The sequence below is a fragment of the Pecten maximus genome, chromosome 1 (assembly GCF_902652985.1).
Source record: "Pecten maximus chromosome 1, xPecMax1.1, whole genome shotgun sequence".
In the NCBI taxonomy this organism is placed as follows: Eukaryota; Metazoa; Mollusca; class Bivalvia; order Pectinida; family Pectinidae; genus Pecten; species Pecten maximus.
This window is the reverse complement of record NC_047015.1, coordinates 11,601,639-11,625,808: the sequence shown is the minus strand read 5'-3', so window position 1 is coordinate 11,625,808 and position 24,170 is coordinate 11,601,639. Positions and strand designations below refer to the sequence as shown.

At 38.3% G+C, this 24,170-nt stretch overlaps 2 protein-coding genes and 1 long non-coding RNA gene across 3 annotated transcripts in view; 1 reads left to right on the top strand and 2 right to left on the bottom strand.

The window, feature by feature from the left end:
• Positions 1-561: 561 nt before the first annotated feature.
• On the bottom strand, positions 562-8,339 carry LOC117324948. Its single transcript, XM_033880791.1, has 9 exons — positions 8,096-8,339; positions 6,491-6,607; positions 6,182-6,300; positions 5,029-5,131; positions 4,179-4,273; positions 3,881-3,935; positions 3,314-3,444; positions 2,921-3,154; positions 562-979 (listed from the first exon to the last, which is right to left on the bottom strand). Exons 2-9 carry the CDS (start codon positions 6,603-6,605, stop codon positions 860-862), a joined length of 972 nt encoding a protein of 323 aa, XP_033736682.1. The 5' UTR covers positions 6,606-6,607; positions 8,096-8,339; the 3' UTR covers positions 562-859.
• Positions 8,340-14,953: 6,614 nt separating this feature from the next.
• Positions 14,954-17,591, top strand: LOC117324940. Its single transcript, XR_004532100.1, has 2 exons — positions 14,954-17,475; positions 17,520-17,591. It is a non-coding gene; the product is annotated as an uncharacterized LOC117324940 (long non-coding RNA).
• Positions 17,592-19,825: 2,234 nt separating this feature from the next.
• The window catches only part of LOC117324931 (transmembrane protein 94-like), a 64,639-nt gene continuing 60,294 nt past the window's right edge, over positions 19,826-24,170 (bottom strand). Inside the window, exons 26-29 of the mRNA XM_033880776.1 lie at positions 22,963-23,057; positions 22,173-22,266; positions 20,498-20,665; positions 19,826-20,305 (exon numbers count right to left, since the gene is read on the bottom strand). Of these exons, the coding sequence (XP_033736667.1) occupies positions 20,233-20,305; positions 20,498-20,665; positions 22,173-22,266; positions 22,963-23,057 (430 nt within the window). The 3' untranslated portion in view covers positions 19,826-20,232. The remainder of the gene's footprint in view (positions 20,306-20,497; positions 20,666-22,172; positions 22,267-22,962; positions 23,058-24,170) is intronic.

Genomic DNA, 24,170 nt, shown 5'->3' with positions numbered 1-24,170 from the left:
TAGAGTTTATTCCACGTGTGCCTGAATGTTATTCAATGGTTGTAATGATTAGTTCATGCCTTGGGAGTTGAATACCACTCACCTATTGTGGTAGAAACTATTTTTAATTACAGTACAGAGAGTATTTAGCCTTGATTGAAGATAATGTGCACTTATGAGACAGAGCTTATTTATTACCAGGTACTAAAAGTATCAACAGTTTCAGGGCTGACCTTGCCTTTGCGTAAATATACAGTTTTACAGTTTTTATAACATTTTTACCCTGAAATCGTTACAGAGTGAAGACTGTCCCAATTAGATAATTGGTTTAATATGATGGTATTTAGTGTAGTTTACTAAGGTTGGAGATGGACATGCCTATTCAGAAGAGTGTTGACGCACATTAAACATTCATCTCATTGGTTCAGATGCTGTATCATGTGTTCTGAAGCATAATGTGTTTGGGCCTTTCAGTATTTAGTGGGATATCTCCGTATAATGTGCAGTAGCTTACACACATAAAACCATTACAACGACGTCGTCGAGGAACCGTGGACGGAAAGAATGAATTATGAAAATTAATATAATATTTTGTATATTTATTCAATAAAAAGGAATGGTCCTTGACAAATTAGTTACGGTACTCGTTAAACTTCCATCACAATAACCCCATTTTGCAGTCCGTCAATAGCATGACCGTCATGTTCAAGTTTTCAAGAGTACGCATCAATATTGCGGCAATGTTGTTATGGTTACGAGTTGTGGCTCCTCTTAAGGACAAGAAGTCAAAGTAAGTTTGGCTACAACAGAACATGGTGGTACGTAATGTTGTTGACACTGTTTGGCTGTAGCAATACCTCGGTACGTGATAATGGTGACGTCATGGCGCAAGTAGTTTAGACGCTTCGATCATGCCTGCATCTCGAAGCGCCCTTTCTAAGTCCCTGCTGTTGGTCTGGCCTCCAGCCCTCTCTCTGTACTTTACTAAGATCAAAGTTGCCTGTAAATGATAATAGAAAAGATGACTATAGTATTAACATTGATGTATCAAATTAAAAACAATTGGCTACTTACATGTACATGTATGCATGTCTGGGACCATTTAACATCTACTCTTTTATCAGAGTATAGGGTTAGTTCATCTCATTCTGTTTGCATTTTTAGCATGTTTTATATTGTTTGTCATTTCCAAGATTTTGGGTCGTAGCATCAGTGACAGAGTACTGGAGAGGACGATTAAGTTGATCTCGTTGTTAAGGTTTTATGTAACCGAAATATATTGGATAGGACTCCCAGCGATAGAGAATATGTAAATAATTGACAGTATTTAATGAATCAACATATTCCAGTACCATGGATATAAAATAAGACTACAACAAACCACTTGTCCCCTGTGTATATGTCGTACGTCTATAAATTTATCTACAAATTCCAACAAAGAAAACTCCCCGGAATCTGTAAGGGTCAGTCGGATGGTGAAATCATTTATTCAAGTTATTATGTTAATGAAAAAATTGAATTACCGGTATATATTTATTTTCTTACACCATTTAAATCCCATTTAATTATGATAATCATATTGGAGTTATCTCCCTTCAATTGTTTACATTTTAATTTAGATGACTATTATTGTTTTGTTGTGTGTTGAGTATGTGTACTGTTAATGAATGTCTGTATTTTGTACCACTGTGTTGTTCTTAGGGAGAAGACTTATATAGGCAATGCCTGATGTCTAATCCCTTTGACAATTGTATTTTTGTCAATAAAATTATTTGAAATTGAAATTGAAAAATAATTGACAGTATTTAATGAATCAACATATTCCAGTACCATGGATATAAAATAAGACTACAACAAACCACTTGTCCCCTGTGTATATGTCGTACGTCTATAAATTTATCTACAAATTCCAACAAAGAAAACTCCCCGGAATCTGTAAGGGTCAGTCGGATGGTGAAATCACAGGCATCTGTGTCTGGTTAGTATTTATGGGGAATCACAGGCGTCTGTATCTGGTTAGTATTTATGGGGAATCACAGGTGTCTGTATCTGGTTAGTATTTATGGTGAAATCACAGGCGTCTGTATCTGGTTAGTATTTATGGGGAATCACAGGCGTCTGTATCTGGTTAGTATTTATGGGGAATCACAGGCGTCTGTATCTGGTTAGTATTTATGGTGAAATCACAGGCGTCTGTATCTGGTTAGTATTTATGGGGAATCACAGGCGTCTGTATCTGGTTAGTATTTATGGGGAATCACAGGCGTCTGTATCTGGTTAGTATTTATGGGGAATCACAGGCGTCTGTATCTGGTTAGTATTTATGGGGAATCACCCGACGTCTGTATCTGGTTAGTATTTACGGGGAATCACAGGCGTCTGTATCTGGTTAGTATTTACGGGGAATCACAGGCATCTGTATCTGGTTAGTATTTACGGGGAATCACAGGCATCTGTATCTGGTTAGTATTTACGGGGAATCACAGGCGTCTGTATCTGGTTAGTATTTATGGGGAATCGCAGGCGTCTGTATATATATATATCTGGTTAGTATTTACGAGGAGATTAGCCCCTACTTATTTTTATATTAATACTTATCAGATTCGGACGCCTGTAGTAAAATACTGAAGTCGACATGTAAACTCTCGGAATGAAGTCACAAATCTATTTACAACTATTGATTATTCTACACAAAAACGCCAGTAACTCCGACATACCTCGTACATTAAACAACTTTTTTACTGTGTAGGAGAAGCAATTCAGCGGTAACTTGTAGGCTTTTTAATTTGTGAAGTTAGTAGTATATTAAATTTTTACAGTGATGTGGTTTAGTATTTTGTACTCTCAGTAATCCCTACATCCCTACAGTTTCGCTGGTCTAGACCATCATTCTCAGTCGGGATGAAACATACGTCCAAACACGAAGATCATCGAGACTAACCAGGTGCTTGTTATCCCGAGATTTATTCTTTAACTCGTCATGGTCCTCCTTGGTCAGACCGAGTTTGTTACTAAGGCGTTCCAGATCTTTGGTGTATATCTTGTCTACAAGGTGTTTGATAGTGCGATCGGAAGGAGTGGATCGTCCCGTCGATAGTCCACCAATGAACGTGCTCGGGGACGGAGATGGTGCTGCACTGGATTCTCCACTAGGCAAGGTCACGTCCATCTGGAACTGTACAAGGTCATGACTTACAAAAACACATCGGGAATTAGGTATACCGGATTTAATTCATCCACTCTAATTTCTGTGCATGAAAGACGATAAATAGTCTGAAAAGTTAGAAATACGTTTTAGCTTCACATGGGAGTAGGAAGAGGGGTGGACTTTTACCTCGGGTAAGTCTTCGTAGAGACGTTCCCTCATGTAATTAGGCAGCACTTCGAACTCCAGAACTTGTTGGAGCAGTTCTTCAGGTATGGCTCTTTTAATCCCGTCAACGAACTCATTCTCACTAAAGTTACCTATACCAAATACAAGAAACTGTTTAATGATGCAGCAGATGATGACGCTGGTCCCTGGTATATTACTGTAGTTGGGTCTATATTAGGGATGTCCTGTACCTTATAGTCAATCGGCCAGTATACTAAGGAGGCCCCGGTTGTTAACATGAGAAACTGGATTCATTTATGTTATATGAGAAACGGGGTTCATTGATGTAATATGAGAAAATGGATCAATTTACGTAATCTGAAAAACTGGGCTTATCTATTTATTATGAGAATCTGGGTTCATTTATGTGATATGAGAAACTGGATACATTATGCATTATGAGAAACTATCTTCATTGATATACTATGGATACATCTATGTACTATGAGAAAATGGATCAATTTATGTGTACTAAGTCCTGTGCAGTATGTACAGGATGCCAGTGTTATAACGGATCATAAGACTCACCATTTTTGTCCGAGTCCATTTGTTGAAAAACAACGTCTGCAATCCCAGGTATTGCCTGACAAGAAGATTGACATTCTAGTGTAAATAAGTTACAATAATAAAGAAATGTCGACCCATTAGACTTTATATAAAGGCCTTGAGACAAAGAAAGATAACATCACTGTTCCCAACATAAATACACTACATTATAGTTGAGGTTTAGAAGAGTTACGACCGTAATTTTGGTGTTTACAATCTTAAAGAAAAATATATATATACATGTACATGTAGATCATTTCCCTGTCAAACCTACCCATACCTTTTTATCTTCTGGGTTGGTGTATACCAGTTCCAACACCTTGATAAAATTTGCTCGTGTCACATTCTTTGAGCTACCTAGCAGGTTGAACACAGCTGAAATTGATAATATGATTGTGGAGAAATATGTCATGTAATTCCAACTCAAAATAGTCAAAGAGTTCCGCCATTATAATGAAACCGTAATTCCAACTCAAAATCGTCAAAGAGTTCCGCCACAATAATGAAAACGTAATTCCAACTCAAAATCGTCAAAGAGTTCCGCCACAATAATGAAACCGTAATTCCAACTCAAAATCGTCAAAGAGTTCCGCCACAATAATGAAAACGTAATTCCAACTCAAAATCGTCAAAGAGTTCCGCCACAATAATGAAACCGTAATTCCAACTCAAAATCGACAAAGAGTTCCGCCACAATAATGAAACCGTAATTCCAACTCAAAATCGACAAAGAGTTCCGCGATTATAATGAAATCGTAATTCCAACTCAAATCGACGGATAATTTTGTCGTTATAACAAAGCCGAAATTCAAGCTTATTATAGATTAGCATTGTGACAATTGAAAAAGTTAAATGATAATAAGACCATTGATTTCAGAAAAGTGAGCGTCTTCTTTGTCATGGACGATATCCACCATTCAAATTCAGGTCAGATCCGTATCAATACACTGTATTAAAAAGCGTGGAATACGTCTGACTTCATATCGTTCAAGGAAATAGAATGTAATATGTTACCACTAGGCACAGTAAAGAAGACGAATGTACAATGTACTCAGTGGTAGTGAACAACCTTTTATATAACCCCGCCTAATCTACAGCACTCGTCTAATTTTACACTTTTTGATATGAACCTTTCAGCTTGGTATCCGTATCCCCAGTTTCGCACCACTTCATTCCTCGTAGGAAATTCTCGAACGTCAACTTCTTTTTACTAGACAGGAACATTTTCAAAATCTGAAATATTTATACATTTGTTTAGTTGATGCAGTATAGTTTTTAGACTCTGGTGGCGCATTTACATAAATCGACAAGATGCTTTCTCTTAAACACACAATAATGAATATATATTATATATCTACTCACCCAATGTTTTTAGTTTGATTTAATGAAATCTCCCCTTTAATGAATTCATTAGTTTAATGAAAGATAACCATCCTCTTGATTAAGGTAAGCATGTAATGTACTAAACCCCTTGACCTAGATGTTGGCTTGATATACTCATTGTCTTGACTCGGACGTTAGTTTGATATACTCACCCCATTGACTCGGACGTTAGTTTGATATACTCACCCCATTGACTCGGACGTTAGTTTGATATACTTACCCCATTGACTCGGACGTTAGTTTGATATACTCTCCCCATTGACTCGGACGTTAGTTGGATATACTCATTGCCTTGACTCAGACGTTAGTTTGATATACTCACCCCATTGACTCAGACGTTTGTTTGATGTACTCACCCCATTGACTCAGGCGTTTGTTTGATATACTCACCTCATTGACTCGGACGTTAGTTTGATATACTCACCCCATTGACTCGGACGTTAGTTTGATATACTCGCCCCATTGACTCGGACGTTAGTTTGATATACTCGCCCCATTCACTCGGATGTTAGTTTGATATACTCGCCCCATTGACTCGGACGTTAGTTTGATATACTCGCCCCATTGACTCGGACGTTAGTTTGATATACTCACCCCATTGACTCGGACGTTAGTTTGATATACTCGCCCCATTGACTCGGACGTTAGTTTGATATACTCGCCCCATTGACTCGGACGTTAGTTTGATATACTCTCCCCATTGACTCGGACGTTAGTTTGATATACTCGCCCCATTGACTCGGACGTTAGCTTGATGTACTCACCCCATTGACTCGGACGTTAGTTTGATGTACTCACCCTATTGACTCGGACGTTAGTTTGATAAACTCACCCCATTGACTCGGACGTTAGTTTGATACACTCGCCCCATTGACTCAGACGTTAGTTTGATAAACTCACCCCCTTGGCGAAGGCATCCTGTTTGATAGTTTGTACAATGGATTCAGTGATAACTCCGTCCTTATTGCAACCAAGCTGGCGGAACCGGAACCAGAGTCTCTCCGTTTCGGCTATACTCACTGTAATTTTAAATAGATACAATGCATTATATAATGTATCCTATTATAGATACAATGTCAATATCTTTATGATTTTTAGGTGTCGTCATATTGCCGTTGCGGCATCTATACTATAACTTTGTAAGATAATTCAACAAAGGTTATGAACTAAACAGTAATAGGCAATATTACCATTAGCATGTATACGTACGCTCTGCTGCTATCGCATGGGTCGTTATCCAGTTAGCGTCTGTAGTTTTGATTTTGTCTTTGACCACCAAGCAGTCAGAGTCGGGCAAGAATATTAAACTGGCCACGGAACCCATCACTGAAATACAAGATGGTAGTAATACACAACAGCGTACAAACTTTATGTTTCGGCTGTAAGCACGAATAGAACTGTCATATTATATCTATCGACTAATTTAGGTTTCAATGAAATGTAAGCTCCTTTAACAAACAGCAAGTAGATAAAACTTTATTCAAATTAAAATAGATAAAACGAGGGTTTTAAACAAGATAAAGATTCCCCTCATGTGACCCAATATTGAAAGAATACTTGGAGAAAAGACCACATGTTTCAGAAGGACAAGCGTCTTTTTCTCCATCGCCACCCGTAATATCGGAGTACAGATCTGGGCCTAATGTAACGATGTCAAAGTAAGGCTTTCGATTCCACTAGTTATACTAATGAGCATCGAATACGACTTCATATCGCTGAAGGGAGAATATAATTCCATCGATGTAAGGTTTTCATTCAGAAGCCGACCTTTTGCAAGGAAATTTGTGATATTGTGAGGATGCTTTTGATAGAACCACCAGGACTTGTACACACCGCAAAGAATGAAGATAACGATGGCATTGTTCACGAATGAAAACCACAAGCGACATTGAAATAACCTATAATATATAGCGTTGTGTTAAACTATCCTAGCTGCTTATGTTGTAGCTATATATCTATAGATAAATTGGCTTTCAATTGTTTTAGATGATTGATTTTTTGTATGACCGAAATATGCATGCTCTTTTCCTAGATTGTATGAAGTTAAAACGGAATGTTCACGTTGAAACGGAACAGTATTTCTACCAAAAATAATAATAATAAACGATTTCCATGGATACCATAGAAATTACGGGTATTATATATGATATATACCCATAGTAATACTGAGAATATATAGAGTACCTACCCATCGAAATTACGGGTATTATATATGACATATACCCATAGTAAAAGAGAGAATATATAGAGTACCTACCCATAGAAATTACGGGTATTATATATGATATGTACCCATAGTAAAAGAGAGAATATATAGAGTACCTACCCATAGAAAGTACGGGTATTATATATGACATATACCCATAGTAATACTGAGAATATATAGAGTACCTACCCGTAGAAATTACGGGTATTATATATGACATATACCCAAAGTAAAACTGAGAATATATAGAGTACCTACCCATAGAACTTACGGGTATTATGTATGATATATACCCATAGTAAAACTGAGAATATATAAAGTACCTACCCATAGAAATTACGGGTATTATATAAGATATATACCCATAGTAAAACTGAGAATATATAGAGTACCTACCCATAGAAATTACGGTTATTATATAAGATATATACCCATAGTGAAACAAAGAATGTATAGAGTACCTACCCATAGAAATTACGGGTATTATATATGACATATACCCATAGTAATACTGAGAATATATAGAGTACCTCCTAATTATTAAAGAAACAAGGAGAAATAATTTAAGATAATGTTAAGCCTTTAGATAATACAGTAAAAACTCTTACCTGATGTAATCCTCTAGCTATCGTAACACCTTCCTCGTGGACCTAATTGGAGTAAAAAATACTGTCAAGTACCCTTCATAGATAACACTCTACTCTCACATTGACTGACGCCACGTTTTATTTTGATACCTACACGTTAAATACATTTTGTTTTAGAATAACAGTGACGGGTATTTCGATGAAGCTTCCTTTTGGATAAATATAATAATATGATTTGTTCGATATTAAGATGTTATTTACACATCAATACGTCAATGGGGATTTGATATTGAGTTGAGACCTACACTGTCCGTCCTGTTTCCTCGTGTTTACATTTTGATAGAGCAGCTGGAAACTCGAAAGACGTGTTGTTAAGCTGATTAGGCTGTAAACATGTGATTGGTAATTTATATCGGACATGACTGTACCACAGCTCTCTTACAGTTGTGTATGTCGATATCACAGTTCAATGTGTACCAACTCTTTGTCACAATCGTTCCCCTCCGAGTGTTCTAAAGAGGAGTGCGCCTGATAACATCGGATTGTTAATGCCAGATCTTGATACCTTACCAAGAGTAAACCTGTCCGAATCCTTCTCAGGTACAAAACACCTAGCCGAATCCCCCTATGTATAACACACCTAACCGAGTCCTCCCTAGGTATAACACACCTAACCGAGTCCTCCCTATATATAACACACCTAACCGAGTCCTCCCTATGTATAACACACCTAACCGAGTCCTCCCTATATATAGCACACCTAACCGAGTCCTCCCTATGTATAACACACCTAACCGAGTCCTCCCTATGTATAACACACCTAACCGAGTCCTCCCTATGTATAACACACCTAACCGAGTCCTCCCTATGTATAACACACCTATCCGAGTCCTCCCTATGTATAACACACCTAACCGAGTCCTCCCTATATATATATAACACCTAACTGAGTCCTCCCTATGTATAACACACCTAACCGAGTCCTCCCTATGTATAACACACCTAACCGAGTCCTCCCTATGTATAACACACCTAACCGAGTCCTCCCTATATGTAACACACCTAACCGAGTCCTCCCTAGGTATTGCACACCTAACGGAGTCCTCCCTATGTATAACACACCTAACCCAGTCCTCCCTATGTATAACACACCTAACCCAGTCCTCCCTATGTATAACACACCTAACCGAGTCCTCCCTATATGTAACACACCTAACCGAGTCCTCCCTAGGTATTGCACACCTAACGGAGTCCTCCCTATGTATAACACACCTAACCGAGTCCTCCCTATGTATAACACACCTAACCGAGTCCTCCCTATGTATAACACACCTAACCGAGTCCTCCCTATGTATAACACACCTAACCGAGTCCTCCCTATGTATAACACACCTAACCGAGTCCTCCCTATATATAGCACACCTAACCGAGTCCTCCCTATGTATAACACACCTAACCGAGTCCTCCCTATGTATAACACACCTAGCCGAATCCCCCAATGTATAACACATCTAACCGAGTCCTCCCTATGTATAACACACCTAACCGAGTCCTCCCTGTATATAACACACCTAACCGAGTCCCCCTTATGTATAACACACCTAACCGAGTCCTCCCTATGTATAACACACCTAACCGAGTCCTCCCTATGCATAACACACCTAACCGAGTCCTCCCTATGTATAACACACCTAACCGAGTCCCCCCTAGGTATAACACACCTAACCGAGTCCTCCCTATGTATAACACACCTAACCGATTCCTCCCTATGTATAACACACCTAACCGAGTCCTCCCTATATATATAACACCTAACCGAGTCCTCCCTATGTATAACACACCTAACCGAGTCCTCCCTATGTATAACACACCTAACCGAGTCCTCCCTATATATATAACACCTAACCGAGTCCTCCCTAGGTATAACACACCTAACAGAGTCCTCCCTATGTATAACACACCTAACTGAGTCCTCCCTATGTATAACACACCTAACCGAGTCCTCCCTATATATAACACACCTAACCGAGTCCTCCCTAGGTATAACACACCTAACCGAGTCCTCCCTATGTATAACACACCTAACCGAGTCCTCCCTATATATATAACACCTAACCGAGTCCTCCCTATATATAACACACCTAACCGAGTCCTCCCTATATATAACACACCTAACCGAGTCCTCCCTATGTATAACACACCTAACCGAGTCCTCCCTAGGTATAACACACCTAACCGAGTCCTCCCTTGGTATAACACACCTAACCGAGTCCTCCCTAGGTATAACACACCTAACCGAGTCCTCCCTATATATAACACACCTAACCGAGTCCTCCCTATGTATAACACACCTAACCGAGTCCTCCCTATGTATAGCACACCTAACCGAGTCCTCCCTATGTATAACACACCTAACCGAGTCCTCCCTATGTATAACACACCTAACCGAGTCCTCCCTATGTATAACACACCTAACCGAGTCCTCCCTATGTATAACACACCTAACCGAGTCCTCCCTATATATAACACACCTAACCGAGTCCTCCCTATGTATAACACACCTATCCGAGTCCCCCCTATATATAACACACCTAACCGAGTCCTCCCTATATATAACACACCTAACCGAGTCCTCCCTATGTATAACACACCTAACCGAGTCCTCCCTATATATAACACACCTATCCGAGTCCTCCCTATGTATAACACACCTAACCGAGTCCTCCCTAGGTATAACACACCTAACCGAGTCCTCCCTATATATAACACACCTAACCGAGTCCTCCCTATATATAGCACACCTAACCGAGTCCTCCCTATGTATAACACACCTAACCGAGTCCTCCCTATGTATAACACACCTAGCCGAATCCCCCAATGTATAACACATCTAACCGAGTCCTCCCTATGTATAACACACCTAACCGAGTCCTCCCTGTATATAACACACCTAACCGAGTCCCCCTTATGTATAACACACCTAACCGAGTCCTCCCTATGTATAACACACCTAACCGAGTCCTCCCTATGCATAACACACCTAACCGAGTCCTCCCTATGTATAACACACCTAACCGATTCCTCCCTATGTATAACACACCTAACCGAGTCCTCCCTATATATATAACACCTAACAGAGTCCTCCCTATGTATAACACACCTAACCGAGTCCTCCCTATGTATAACACACCTAACCGAGTCCTCCCTATGTATATCACACCTAACCGAGTCCTCCCTATGTATAACACACCTAACCGAGTCCTCCCTATGTATAACACACCTAACCGAGTCCTCCCTAGGTATAACACACCTAACCGAGTCCTCCCTATATATAACACACCTAACCGAGTCCTCCCTTGGTATAACACACCTAACCGAGTCCTCCCTAGGTATAACACACCTAACCGAGTCCTCCCTATATATAACACACCTAACCGAGTCCTCCCTATGTATAACACACCTAACCGAGTCCTCCCTATGTATAACACACCTAACCGAGTCCTCCCTATGTATAACACACCTAACCGAGTCCTCCCTATATATAATACACCTAACCGAGTCCTCCCTATGTATAACACACCTAACCGAGTCCTCCCTATGTATAACACACCTAACCGAGTCCTCCCTATGTATAACACACCTAACCGAGTCCTCCCTATGTATAACACACCTTACCGAGTCCTCCCTATGTATAACACACCTAACAGAGTCCTCCCTATGTATAACACACCTAACCGAGTCCTCCCTATGTATAACACACCTAACCGAGTCCTCCCTATGTATAACACACCTTACCGAGTCCTCCCTATGTATAACACACCTAACCGAGTCCTCCCTAGGTATAACACACCTAACCGAGTCCTCCCTATGTATAACACACCTAACCGAGTCCTCCCTATATATAACACACCTAACCGAGTCCTCCCTATGTATAACACACCTAACCGAGTCCTCCCTATGTATAACACACCTAACCGAGTCCTCCCTAGGTATAACACACCTAACCGAGTCCTCCCTAGGTATAACACACCTAACCGAGTCCTCCCTAGGTATAACACACCTAACCGAGTCCTCCCTATGTATAACACACCTAACCGAGTCCTCCCTATGTATAACACACCTATCCGAGTCCCCCCTATGTATAACACACCTATCCGAGTCCTCCCTATGTATTACACACCTAACCGAGTCCTCCATCTAGCCCCAGTGTTTATCTTTATCATTTTTGTAAAAGTTTAATCTTAATGATAGCTTTTCATTGGGTACATGGCAGTGAATTTCCAGAATAGTAGGTAAAATTAACTTTGATTTCATTCTTGATTTTTTTATATTCCCTTAAGAAAATGCATCCTGCATGAGAAAGCCACGCGTTATTTGTTTTCTATAGTTTGATGACCCGACAAGTCTTTTCCGTGATTCCCCGTTGATAAATAAAAGCCCCCCTTTTCGGTCTTATATGGTGTGCCGATGTAATGTCCTGCACATTTGTTACATCTGGAGTTTTGGTACTAAGTATATGGTTATCCATCAATGATTTAACCCACCTGGTATTTAACTCATATTTGCAAAGTTTAGAGCGAGATTCGTCAGTCTGGTATAGATGTTGATCTTCAACACTAACAGCGACCGTTCACTATTCGGCGATGTCATTCTATTTGGTTCAAAGAGTTGTTAGAACGAAAATGCGTCTTTTCATAGTGAATTTTACACTGTCGTCCCATCGCAGAACACTCTTTGATTGGCAAAGGAAACTGACGTTTTTGTTTATTCCATACCTCGCAAACAGCTTTCGAAGATGGTCGCATTCTTTGAAATGCAGATTTTTTTATGACGTTTGCTACCAGGGTATCAAAATTTGCTGAAAGATCGTCTCACACTAACGCTCTGGGAAAAACCATGGAAAATGACCTTCCACCCTGTGCAATGTGTTGTCTACAACTAAACGTTAACCCTCATAGCCCATATCGTATACTCTACACGGAAACATATTAGAATGTAGACCAGGAGAAGTATTTGGGTGTTACGACCAATCTCAGCTTTAATGGGACTCCCATGTTCACTCTAGGCATTTTGAGGAGAATCTTAAAACTGGCTAAACATCAGAAAATTGCAGGTAAACAAATTCCTAGTACGATCTTCACTTTAGTATAACTGTAAAGAATAGGAAGTTTGCACCCAAATAAATATTAATACAATTGAAATGGTACAGCGTAGGGCAGTACGATACCTGTATGTAGTAAACACATGCTCCAGAATCAATCGCTGCACCTCGAGTACCTCGGAAATTGATCGCTCTTTAAACTCAGACAAAGAAGACTTCATCTTTCGAACTACGAGGGCTGATTGATATATTGTGAGCCTCATATTGAAGGTTTTGAATATTACTGGACATAATGTATTATTTTTCAACATAACCCCCTTCAGTATTTAAACACTAGTACTTTTGCCAGCGGTGTTTAAGGGCCTCAAAGCCACTTTTATAGAACTCCTTTTCCTGACTATTCAGAAAGTCATCCACTGTATGTATGACGTCATCATTGGACTGAAAGTGGGTGCCTGAAAACGCTGTTCAGTTTTGAAATAGATGAAAGTCTGATGGGGCGAGATCAGGTGAATAAGGCGGAAGCTCAATCGATTTAAAGCCACAATCGTGAATGGCAGCCATGGTAATGACAGACTTGTGAACAGGAGCATTGTCCCGATGGAATAACACACCTTTGGTGAGCTTTCCGCGGCGCTTGAGTTAATATTTTCCCGTAACTGCCTCATAAGTTAAGCATATTATGTGCCATTGATTATTTGTACCGAGACCATAACCTTCCCAGCTGATGGAACAGTTTTTGCCTTCTTTGGCGGGGGAGAGCCCGGGTGTTTTCCATTGTTTCTATTGCTGTTTGGCCTCTGGGGTAAAATGATGGACCCATGTTTCATCTATAGTGACAAATCTTCCTCAAGATTAGCACACGATAATATGCGCCGGGTGTGATATCTGATCAACTGTCAGAAGTCTTGGTACCCATCGGCCCGAAAGCTTTCTCATTACAGGTCCTCGTTCAGAATGGAATGTACTCTTTCCTGTGAAATGCCACCTCTTCTGGCAATATATCTTTCTGTGACTCGTCTGTCAGTCATAACAATGTCATGAACTTTATTGACCTTTTCTGGGGTTGCAACATTGGCAGCCCTTCCTTTCCACTGTAGCATATGAAGGGACATCTTTCCCCTTCCTTTCCACTGTAGCATATGAAGGGACATCTTTCCCCTTCCTTTCCACTGTAGCATATGAAGGGACATCTTTCCCCTTCCTTTCCACTGTAGCATATGAAGGGACATCTTTCCCCTTCCTTTCCACTGTAGCATATGAAGGGACATCTTTCCCCTTCCTTTCCACTGTAGCATATGAAGGGACATCTTTCCCCTTCCTTTCCACTGTAGCATATGAAGGGACATCTTTCCCCTTCCTTTCCACTGTAGCATATGAAGGGACATCTTTCCCCTTCCTTTCCACTGTAGCATATGAAGGGACATCTTTCCCTAGTGATGCTACCATATCATTATGGATAACCTTTTACTAATATTGGATCACTGCTCTTTTACCGATTTTGTCCATTTTGCAAAAGCCGCTTGTCTTGTTTACTTTTAGAGTGCTACCTCGTCGATATAAACTAACCAAATAAGACCAGTTCTTGGGTACACGGCCCTATATATATAGTCGAAGAATAGTAGGATTTACATGTAAATCGACCATCCTTGAGTACCTCCTTCAAAACGAGGCTCACAACTTATCAATCAGCCCACTGATGTGATACCATGGTGACAGATTAATGAATTTTTCCTTTAGGGAAATGTAACAAAAAAACAAAATAACAAGAAACATATAAACATATATTTACTCAAGTATTACACAAGCAATAACATCATAGACTTTCATTCACAACAATATCTTGAGTTGGAGAGATATTTATATATAATATATATGGGACCATTCTCCATCGTGTACAGTAAGGAGGGGGTAAATAGTCACATACTGAGATATAAATCGTAGGATAGGGCGGCCGCGTTTTGGTTGTATCAAACTTGGTAAGTAAGAATACTTTTAATTCAAATTTTGTAGTTATTTTACTATAATTATCAGAAAACAATCATGTCATATTATTGTTTTCTCTCTTTCTGTTTTTTTTTTTAAATGCTGCAAGTCTACACACTAAATTCATGTAAAAATTCTACATTTTTTTTAGTAAAATCCCAGGAAGCTATAATTTAAAGTCACCGTTAACATGTGTCTTATGTTTGATGTTAGTTAACAGACTTTCTATAGCTTTTACTATAATTTCCTCGGTTAAACTATTAATGACATTAATATAACACAGTGTTTAACAACCAAACATAGTTATTTCACTGATTTAGTTAATAATAAATATGACATTTAACAAAACATTAACTGCAATATTAACATTACACTAAAATACATCCATAAAATTTTTTGTTTTCCTTCCATCCATACACATGCATGTAAATGTTAAATATAACATGTTTTATAAAAGAAAATGTTGGTATTAATAAGAGTATGAATGTATTATCATTAATACTGGGCCTTATAGTTATCTTTAGATCATGGTTTTTGATTTTTTTAATATTCATGTATCGGACCCCTATAATAAGTAATTTTTCAAATAGTAGCCTTGTCCCACAAAACACATTTTCAGGTTAATCTAAGATTCTAATATTTCCTCCCAAATAACATCTTGGATTTAGAATCAACATTGTTCAGACTGTACCTGACTTGTAACATGATTTTCCTACCAAGGCAGACAGGGGTTACATGTAATTAGTAATATACACATTACATAAATACTCACACACTGGAGTTACTGTATACACAACACAAACTCCTCTGAATACTCATGTCACACACACTTTACACAACACAAACTCCTCTGAATACTCATGTCACACACACTTTACACAACACAAACTCCTCTGAATACTCATGTCACACACACTTTACACAACACAAACTCCTCTGAATACTCATGTCACACACACTTTACACAACACAACTCCTCTGAATACTCATGTCACACACACTTTACACAACACAAACTACTCTGAATACTCATGTCACACACACTTTACACAACACAAACTCCTCTGAATACTCATGTCACACACACTTTACACAACACAAACACCTCTGAATACTCATGTCACACACACTTTACACAACACAAACACCTCTGAATACTCATGTCACACACACACTTTACACAACACAAACTCATCTGAATACTCATGTCACACACACTTTACACAACACAAACTCATCTGAATACTCATGTCACACACACACTTTACACAACACAAACTCATCTGAATACTCATGTCACACACACTTTACACAACACAAACACCTCTGAATACTCATGTCACACACACACTTTACACAACACAAACTCATCTGAATACTCATGCCACACACACTTTACACAACACAAACTCCTCTGAATACTCATGTCACACACACTTTACACAACACAAACTCCTCTGAATACTCATGTCACACACACTTTACACAACACAAACTCCTCTGAATACTCATGTCACACACACATTTGTACCTATCATAGCTTGTTTATATGATAAGTATAAATACTCACCTTACCTGATGCACCTTGATACCTACTTTGTAACTCATAACTCATGTTAGACAAACTTACTGTATACCTGACACACCTGTATATCTTTCTCGCATCCTTCGATATGCAATATGGTATTGCACGGTTAGTGGTCTAATCACCAACTATAATAAATTATTACACATTCCACATCTGAATGCAAAAATATATGGTGAAAGCTGGCATATATCAAATTTGGATAAATAATAAATAAAATAGTACTTTTTATAAAAATCTGTTAGCCATTAAACATGGCTATATATGTTTAACAACAGCACTTTTAGTGTTAAAACATCTCAATAACAGTGATTATGTAATACATGCTGTCAGCATCAGTAATAACCAAGCTGGTGATAACAGGAGATAAGGAAGGTGACATGCATCCAACAATAATACAAACTTCAGGATTACATCACAGCAGTTAGATTAATCACCCACTAAGTTGGCAGTGTCAGATTTCATAAAATCTGTTTGATCAAAAACCAAATATGTTGGAAAAGGGAGATAACTACTTCATTTGACAATAAAAATATACAGCACCAACAAATGTTTATTGTAGTAAATGTCAACTGACATAACTAGGTACTAAAAACCACTCAAATCAGCATTTAGCCGGCAGGAGTTTTGTGGAGAGAAAAAAGTATGAACCATGTTCACAAGAAAGGAAACATAGGTCGTCAAAAGTAGGTCAATTTAAAGGTCTGCAAATGTAAAACTAATGGAAAGGTCTCGTCACAAGGAACACTCATCTGAGTAAAACTGATGGAAAGGTCTCGTCACAAGGAACACTCATCGGAGTAAAACTAATGGAAAGGTCTCGTCACAAGGAACACTCATCCGAGTAAAACTAATTGGAAAGGTCTCGTCACAAGGAACACTCATCGGAGTAAAACTGATGGAAAGGTCTCGTCACAAGGAACACTCATCGGAGTAAAACTGATGGAAAGGTCTCGTCACAAGGAACACTCATCGGAGTAAAACTGATGGAAAGGTCTCGTCACAAGGAACACTCATCCGAGTAAAACTAATGGAAAGGTCTCGTCACAAGGAACACTCATCCGAGTAAAAGTAATGGAAAGGTCTCGTCACAAGGAACACTCATCGGATATTAAAGCTCGATCTCATGTGGTTTACTTACTGTGACCAAGGTTTACTGATTTTTTACTAATCTAGTTAGTGGGGTAGGTATAGAAATGATTCACCTAACCTCAAACTCATTTTAAAACCAAACTTTACCAATGTATTTGAAGTATAAGTTTATATACAGCACTGTAAACAGATGGATCTTGATGCCGACCAACGATCTTTATTGGGTCTTCGTAAGACTATTCTTTTCTCTACTTTTCTTTCCTGTTAATAATTCAACAAGGAGAATATTCATCAGAACTTTGAGAAAGATCCTGTCAAAATTCGAAATGACAGCCTGTCTGCCATTTTATATGTTAATCGGTGAATATTGACTACTAGATGTCCAAAGGGAACCAACATAAGTTTGAGAAAGAGCGATAACAAACTTCAACATTCAAAATACACATGATTCCAGAAACATCTACTATGAACTTTCTGAGAAATAACAATACAAAACTCAAATCGTCAAAATAGTCACCTGTCAGACATTCTATTTCCCAATCAGTCACAATATTGATTATGTACAACAAGGGACTAGGGGAACCTATCTATAAAACTTGTGAAAGATCAAGGAAGAATAGTGAAAACTAACTTGGCAGTCATTTTGTTTTTCTGAACAGTATCAAAATTGATTATGCACAACTTGGGACCAAGGGGAACCTAGATGTAGGTGGGCTAATTAATAATATCATTTAAAGGAATTCATTACTCAGTAGATTGTATTGTGTATTATAATGAAATAAATTTCATTCACAGAGACCTTTATATTAAACACCGCACGTCTATCTATGTGGCAGGTTTTATTCTCAGTCCCCTTCTTCATGCTGGAGTAGTACCCCCTAGTTACACTGGTAGAATTTGATGACACCATAGTCTCACTTTGTGACTTTGTTGCAGGCGAAACTAAAATGCAGATATGGACTGAACAATGCATTCCATTTTGATTTATTTTCCCTTTTATCAGTATCTTCCATTATGTGTTAATCACAATACAGTTAAGCTGTTAGGAAAAATAATACCTAGCCAAGACGTAATTGTAACGCTTCACACACTTCAAATGTGATGCAATGCCAACAAATCGTGAATATATCACTTCAGCTCACCAACACATGATTGTTTTTCACCAATTTTGACACTGTTAATGGCTAATCAATGGAGCTAATACAGACAGGTATATGTGAATGTTTTACTTTGTTTATGATAAAATCATGTAAAAACCAGTGCTAAGATAAGTTAACATTTTTACCCCACACAAACAACTAATGCTCAGTCATTTTTTTTCGATAGCAAATATTTGAAATGAATATTCAGTGAGATTTCAGGGATTAGTTACAATAATAATGGACTTTGGTAAAATACAATGTTTTACAATATTTTTGAGGGAATTAATTATAATAACTTAGCTTGAAAATTGATAATCACAAAACACTTTCAGCAATTTTGTACCAATAAATACAGTAAACATAAAATGGAATGAAAAACAATTAACTATAGATTGATGTATAAAAATATTACACAGGAGTGGTTTGGAATTTAAATAGCACAAGTATTGGGAGTACATAAACAATATAGGGCAGCGGTGTAACAGCTGTAGTACCATACAAACATCAATAAAAACAGCATTCATATTTAAAAAAATAAGATATCATAATTTTACCTTAATAACATGGTATCTTGCATATCTAAGATATTACAAAACCCATCAAATCTAGAATCAATGATATTAAAAGGTATAGGGTATCACTTAACTGATGAAAATCTCATGATCGGAAAACAGTACTATTCAGGGACTATTCCTCATTACAACAATATTGGAGTATCTGGTAAGGGAAGGCTATGGTTATAATTGCACCATCAATAAGTTCCATGGCTTTACAGTGTAAAACTGTATAACATTGTAGGTTGCTAGCTCCAGATCCTTACAATGTAAGCCGAACAGCCTTACATTGTAAAACATAGTAGGTTGCTAGCTCCAGATCCTTACAATGTAAGCTGAACAGCCGAACAGCTGAACAGCCGAACAGCCTTACATTGTAAAACATAGTAGGTTGCTACCTCTGTAAAACCTCAAATCACACATGGTCGATCACTCCACAGATTTACTGTGTAAAGCTGTCAAACACAATATGCTAATACTATCATGGCCTTGATACATGTTTTCAAATCAGTGTTGACAACATTAATTTAGATATGCCTTTAATAACCAAGAAAGAATATTGTGTATCAGTCTTGTAGCTAGTAATGGCCTGCTGATAGCCAAGGCATGCCTACCATTAGTAATGTTTCCGAAACACAACTGCTACCAGTCTCTGTGTCAGTTGAATACTTTTATTAGTTTAATTATGTAGAATGTTATCAAAATGGTGAATTCATCCCAAGCTTTGTGCCAAAGTGGAGTCGTGTTCGTTTCTGGTATCGAGAGTACAGTCTGAAAAATAAAAACATTAAACTTGCAGTGCAGTTTCATTGATATTGTGTGGATGAGGAAATGGTACTTTTGTAGTGTGATGTACAGTGAATATCAACACGTGATAAGAGCATAAAACATATTAACATTTAAACCTAAATTATTTTTAAACAAAAGAGTGAAATGCAGATATTTTACATTTTTGTCACTTACTTGACCTCATGACGCTTGACCAGTTCATTTATGAACAGGATGACAAGAGGGAAACTGAAGCCAATCGCCCACACGGTCGGATGAACACTGGCCAAAGACATCAGTCGATGCTGACCAGCCCCCCTTATAGACATATCACAGACAAACAGCACCACCTGACCACACATCCTGTAAAACATCAAGTCAGTACCTCGTATACACGTGTTAAGGAATGTACAAATCGTATTTCATATGCGAGTATATAACCTACTAAACCAAACAATGGAAAACCTTTCTAAACAAGACAATGAATGATCTGGAAGCATGTTTAAAACATATCACTTAAGTCCCATTATAAAGACACATATTTCCTACCTAACAATCTTATTCCAAAACTTATCTAAATTCAACAAGGGCCCGTTGGAGGGCCACAACATACGCCCGCCGCAATATTTGACACTTGGAAGGGGGTAGTTTCACAGGTTGTAATGCTTTAAAATGAAGTATCATTGTTGGAAAGTTGGAAGGAGATCTTGATACACATAATGGTGTGTAGTTGAAACCGAAGGGCAACCTTAAATGATGAGATGTATATATGTTGCAAATATGGGAAACCTGGGTTTAGACACAATAACACAAAAATTAGTTCACATGTTTATATACAGAATATATACATTAAAAGAACCTCTTTGCAAAGAATCAGCCTCCTAATACCATTATTAAGTGAATGGTGACAATTACAAAATTTTAACCAAAACATTAACTCAAGAATATTGGAAAAACAGTTAAGTCCATAATATGCCAAAATTTTAAAAAAAATCACAATATTTTTTACAATTTCAACTTCAACTTTTAAAATTTTGGTATGTGACACTCCGGCTCATCAAGATGTATATTTGTGTCAAGTATGGAGAGCCTGGGCCGGGTAGTATTGTAGTTATGGTCCGGACAAGTAAAATCATTAAAGGGGAATAACTCCGCAAATACGGGGGTAAGGGGCATGATTTTGGTATGCGACACTACAGCTCATCAAGATGTATATTTGTGTCAAGTATGGAGATCCTGGGTCCAGTAGTATTGGAGTTATGGTCCGGACACCATATGTGCCCGAAGTAAAATCATCAAAGGGGAATAACTCCACAAATAAGGGTGTAAGGGGCATGATTTTGGTATGCGACACTCCGGCTCATCAATATGTATATTTGTGTCAAGTATGGAGAGCCTGGGTCAAGTAGTACTGGAGTTATGGTCCAGACAAGTAAAATCATCAAAGGGGAATAACTCCACAAATAAGGGTGTAAGGGGCATGATTTTGGTATGCGACACTCCGGCTCATCAATATGTATATTTGTGTCAAGTATGGAGAGCCTGGGTCAAGTAGTACTGGAGTTATGGTCCAGACAAGTAAAATCATCAAAGGGGAATAACTCCGCAAATACGGGGGTAAGGGGCATGATTTTGGTATGCGACACTCCGGCTCATCAAGATGTATATTTGTGTCAAGTATGGAGAGCCTGGGTCGAGTAGTATTGGAGTTAGGGTCCGGACACCATATGTGCCCACCCGCCCGCCCGCCAACATGATAACATAATACGGCCTTTTTTCGTCGGGCGTATAAAAATGAATAATTGGTCCTACTGGCTGAGCTTTTCATACTTATGTTGATCAGGTAAGGACTTTAAGCACAGCTACTTACAGCAACAAGACTGTACACACCCACAGACGATTGGTCAAGGGGTTCTGCTGCCAGATGTGGTCTGACCAGTGAACAAAACTCACGGATATCACAACTGAAAAAGAAGCAAATTGTCATCAAAACAGGAGCAAATTGTCACTGAAACAGGAGCAAATTGTCATCAAAACAGGAGCAAATTGTCAATGAAACAGGAGCAAATTGTCAATGAAACAGGAGCAAATTGTCATCAAAACAGGAGCAAATTGTCATCAAAACAGGAGCAAATTGTCAATGAAACAGGAGAAAATTATCACTGACACAGAGAATATATCATCTTTATAGATATATACCTATACAGAGAATAAAATCACATTTTTTAAAACACATGTTTCTACCATAATACGCTGTGTTATTCCACTCTCAAGGCAATATATAAATGTGCCAACTGTTGGATAAATATGACCTTCCAGTCTTTTGATTGGTCAAGAATTCGAACTTTGACCCAGGCTGTAATTGTTATTGACGTCATCAATAATCGAATGCCGTCACATCACTGGTCACGGACGTCACCGGTACACTTTATTTGCATACGCGAAATTACACTTGGCCGCGTTTCCCTTTGATTCAAGCCGATATTATTGTGGTAGAAACAGGTCACACGACTCGTGATTGTTGAATATGAAATTTATTTCACATCCAACAATCACTCGTTGTGTAACCTCTATATCTTCATGAGTTTATCAATACCCATCAAACTTCAGATAAATCTTATAATCTATTTATTATAAAAGTGTGATAACACAAGACTTACCAAAGTAAAAGACGAGATAAAAAGTGAAGACATTTTGGGCGAGCACCAGGCCCCCGGAATACTTGTCATACCATAGCTGACTACTGCTGTTGGCACTATAGAAAGAAATATTCACGTTACCAGAGAGCTGACATTACCTGGAGTCAGGTTTTCATATCTAAGCTGGAAGCTACAGCAAAGCATCGATTCAAATTGGTACTGCATCTCAAATATCTCAAATTTTATAAAAAGGAGATCAGAGAAGAACTAGCGGCACATGTAACAACACTGATAAATGTAATCTACAAAGGGACATTGATACGTGTAGTGTATTACATACACAAGTGTCCTAAAACATTAAAGTAGGTGTGCACTAATGCTTGTGTACTGAATGTATAAATCATGTCTGTTTTCCTTTATCACGGGACAAACGGTTGACCAGAGTTGTTCGTTTATGAAATAGCGACAGACCTAGAAATTTTATCTTGCTTTTGGACAAGCCTTGACAAGGACTTTTAAGGCCTGTATTGATATCTGCAGGTCTGTCAAAATTTATGCCTGAAATATGTTACAATGAAAAATTAACAATGCAGTTTGCCCTTATAAATGTATAGGCCCCTAGTTTCCTACGTATTACATCAGAAAAGGGGAATCACTCCAATTAACAAAATGAAAACAAGAGGCCCATGGGCCTTAACGGTCACACAAGATTTGAAAAATTTCAATTAATTGACCTTTTTTGGCCCCTCCTATAAGCCCCTGGGGGTCAGTCAGGGCAAACATGGGCATATCATTAAACTGTCATTCCATGCTGATAATGTTAATCAAGTTAGAATGAATTCCAATAGAAATCAAACAAATGATAGTCAAAAATGTTATTTTCCAATATAATTTATAGTTAAGTTTACCCCCTCCCCAGGGGCAAACGTAAGACCCTAGGGTCATGAAATTCACTATTTCGGTATAGCACCTTAAGACCCTTCCATCTTTGAAGAGTAATTGATTCTACTTTATATTGGTCTTGAAAAGAAGTTTTTTGAAATTTCAGTTAATTTGACCCTTTTTGGCCCCTCCCATAAGCCCCTGGAGATCAGTCAGGACCGTGATGTGCATACTATTAAGATGTCATCCAAAGCCAAAAATGTTTACCAAGTAAGAATGAATTCTAACAGAAATCAAACAAATGAGTGTAAAAAATGTAATTTCCCTATATACACAACTGTAAAATT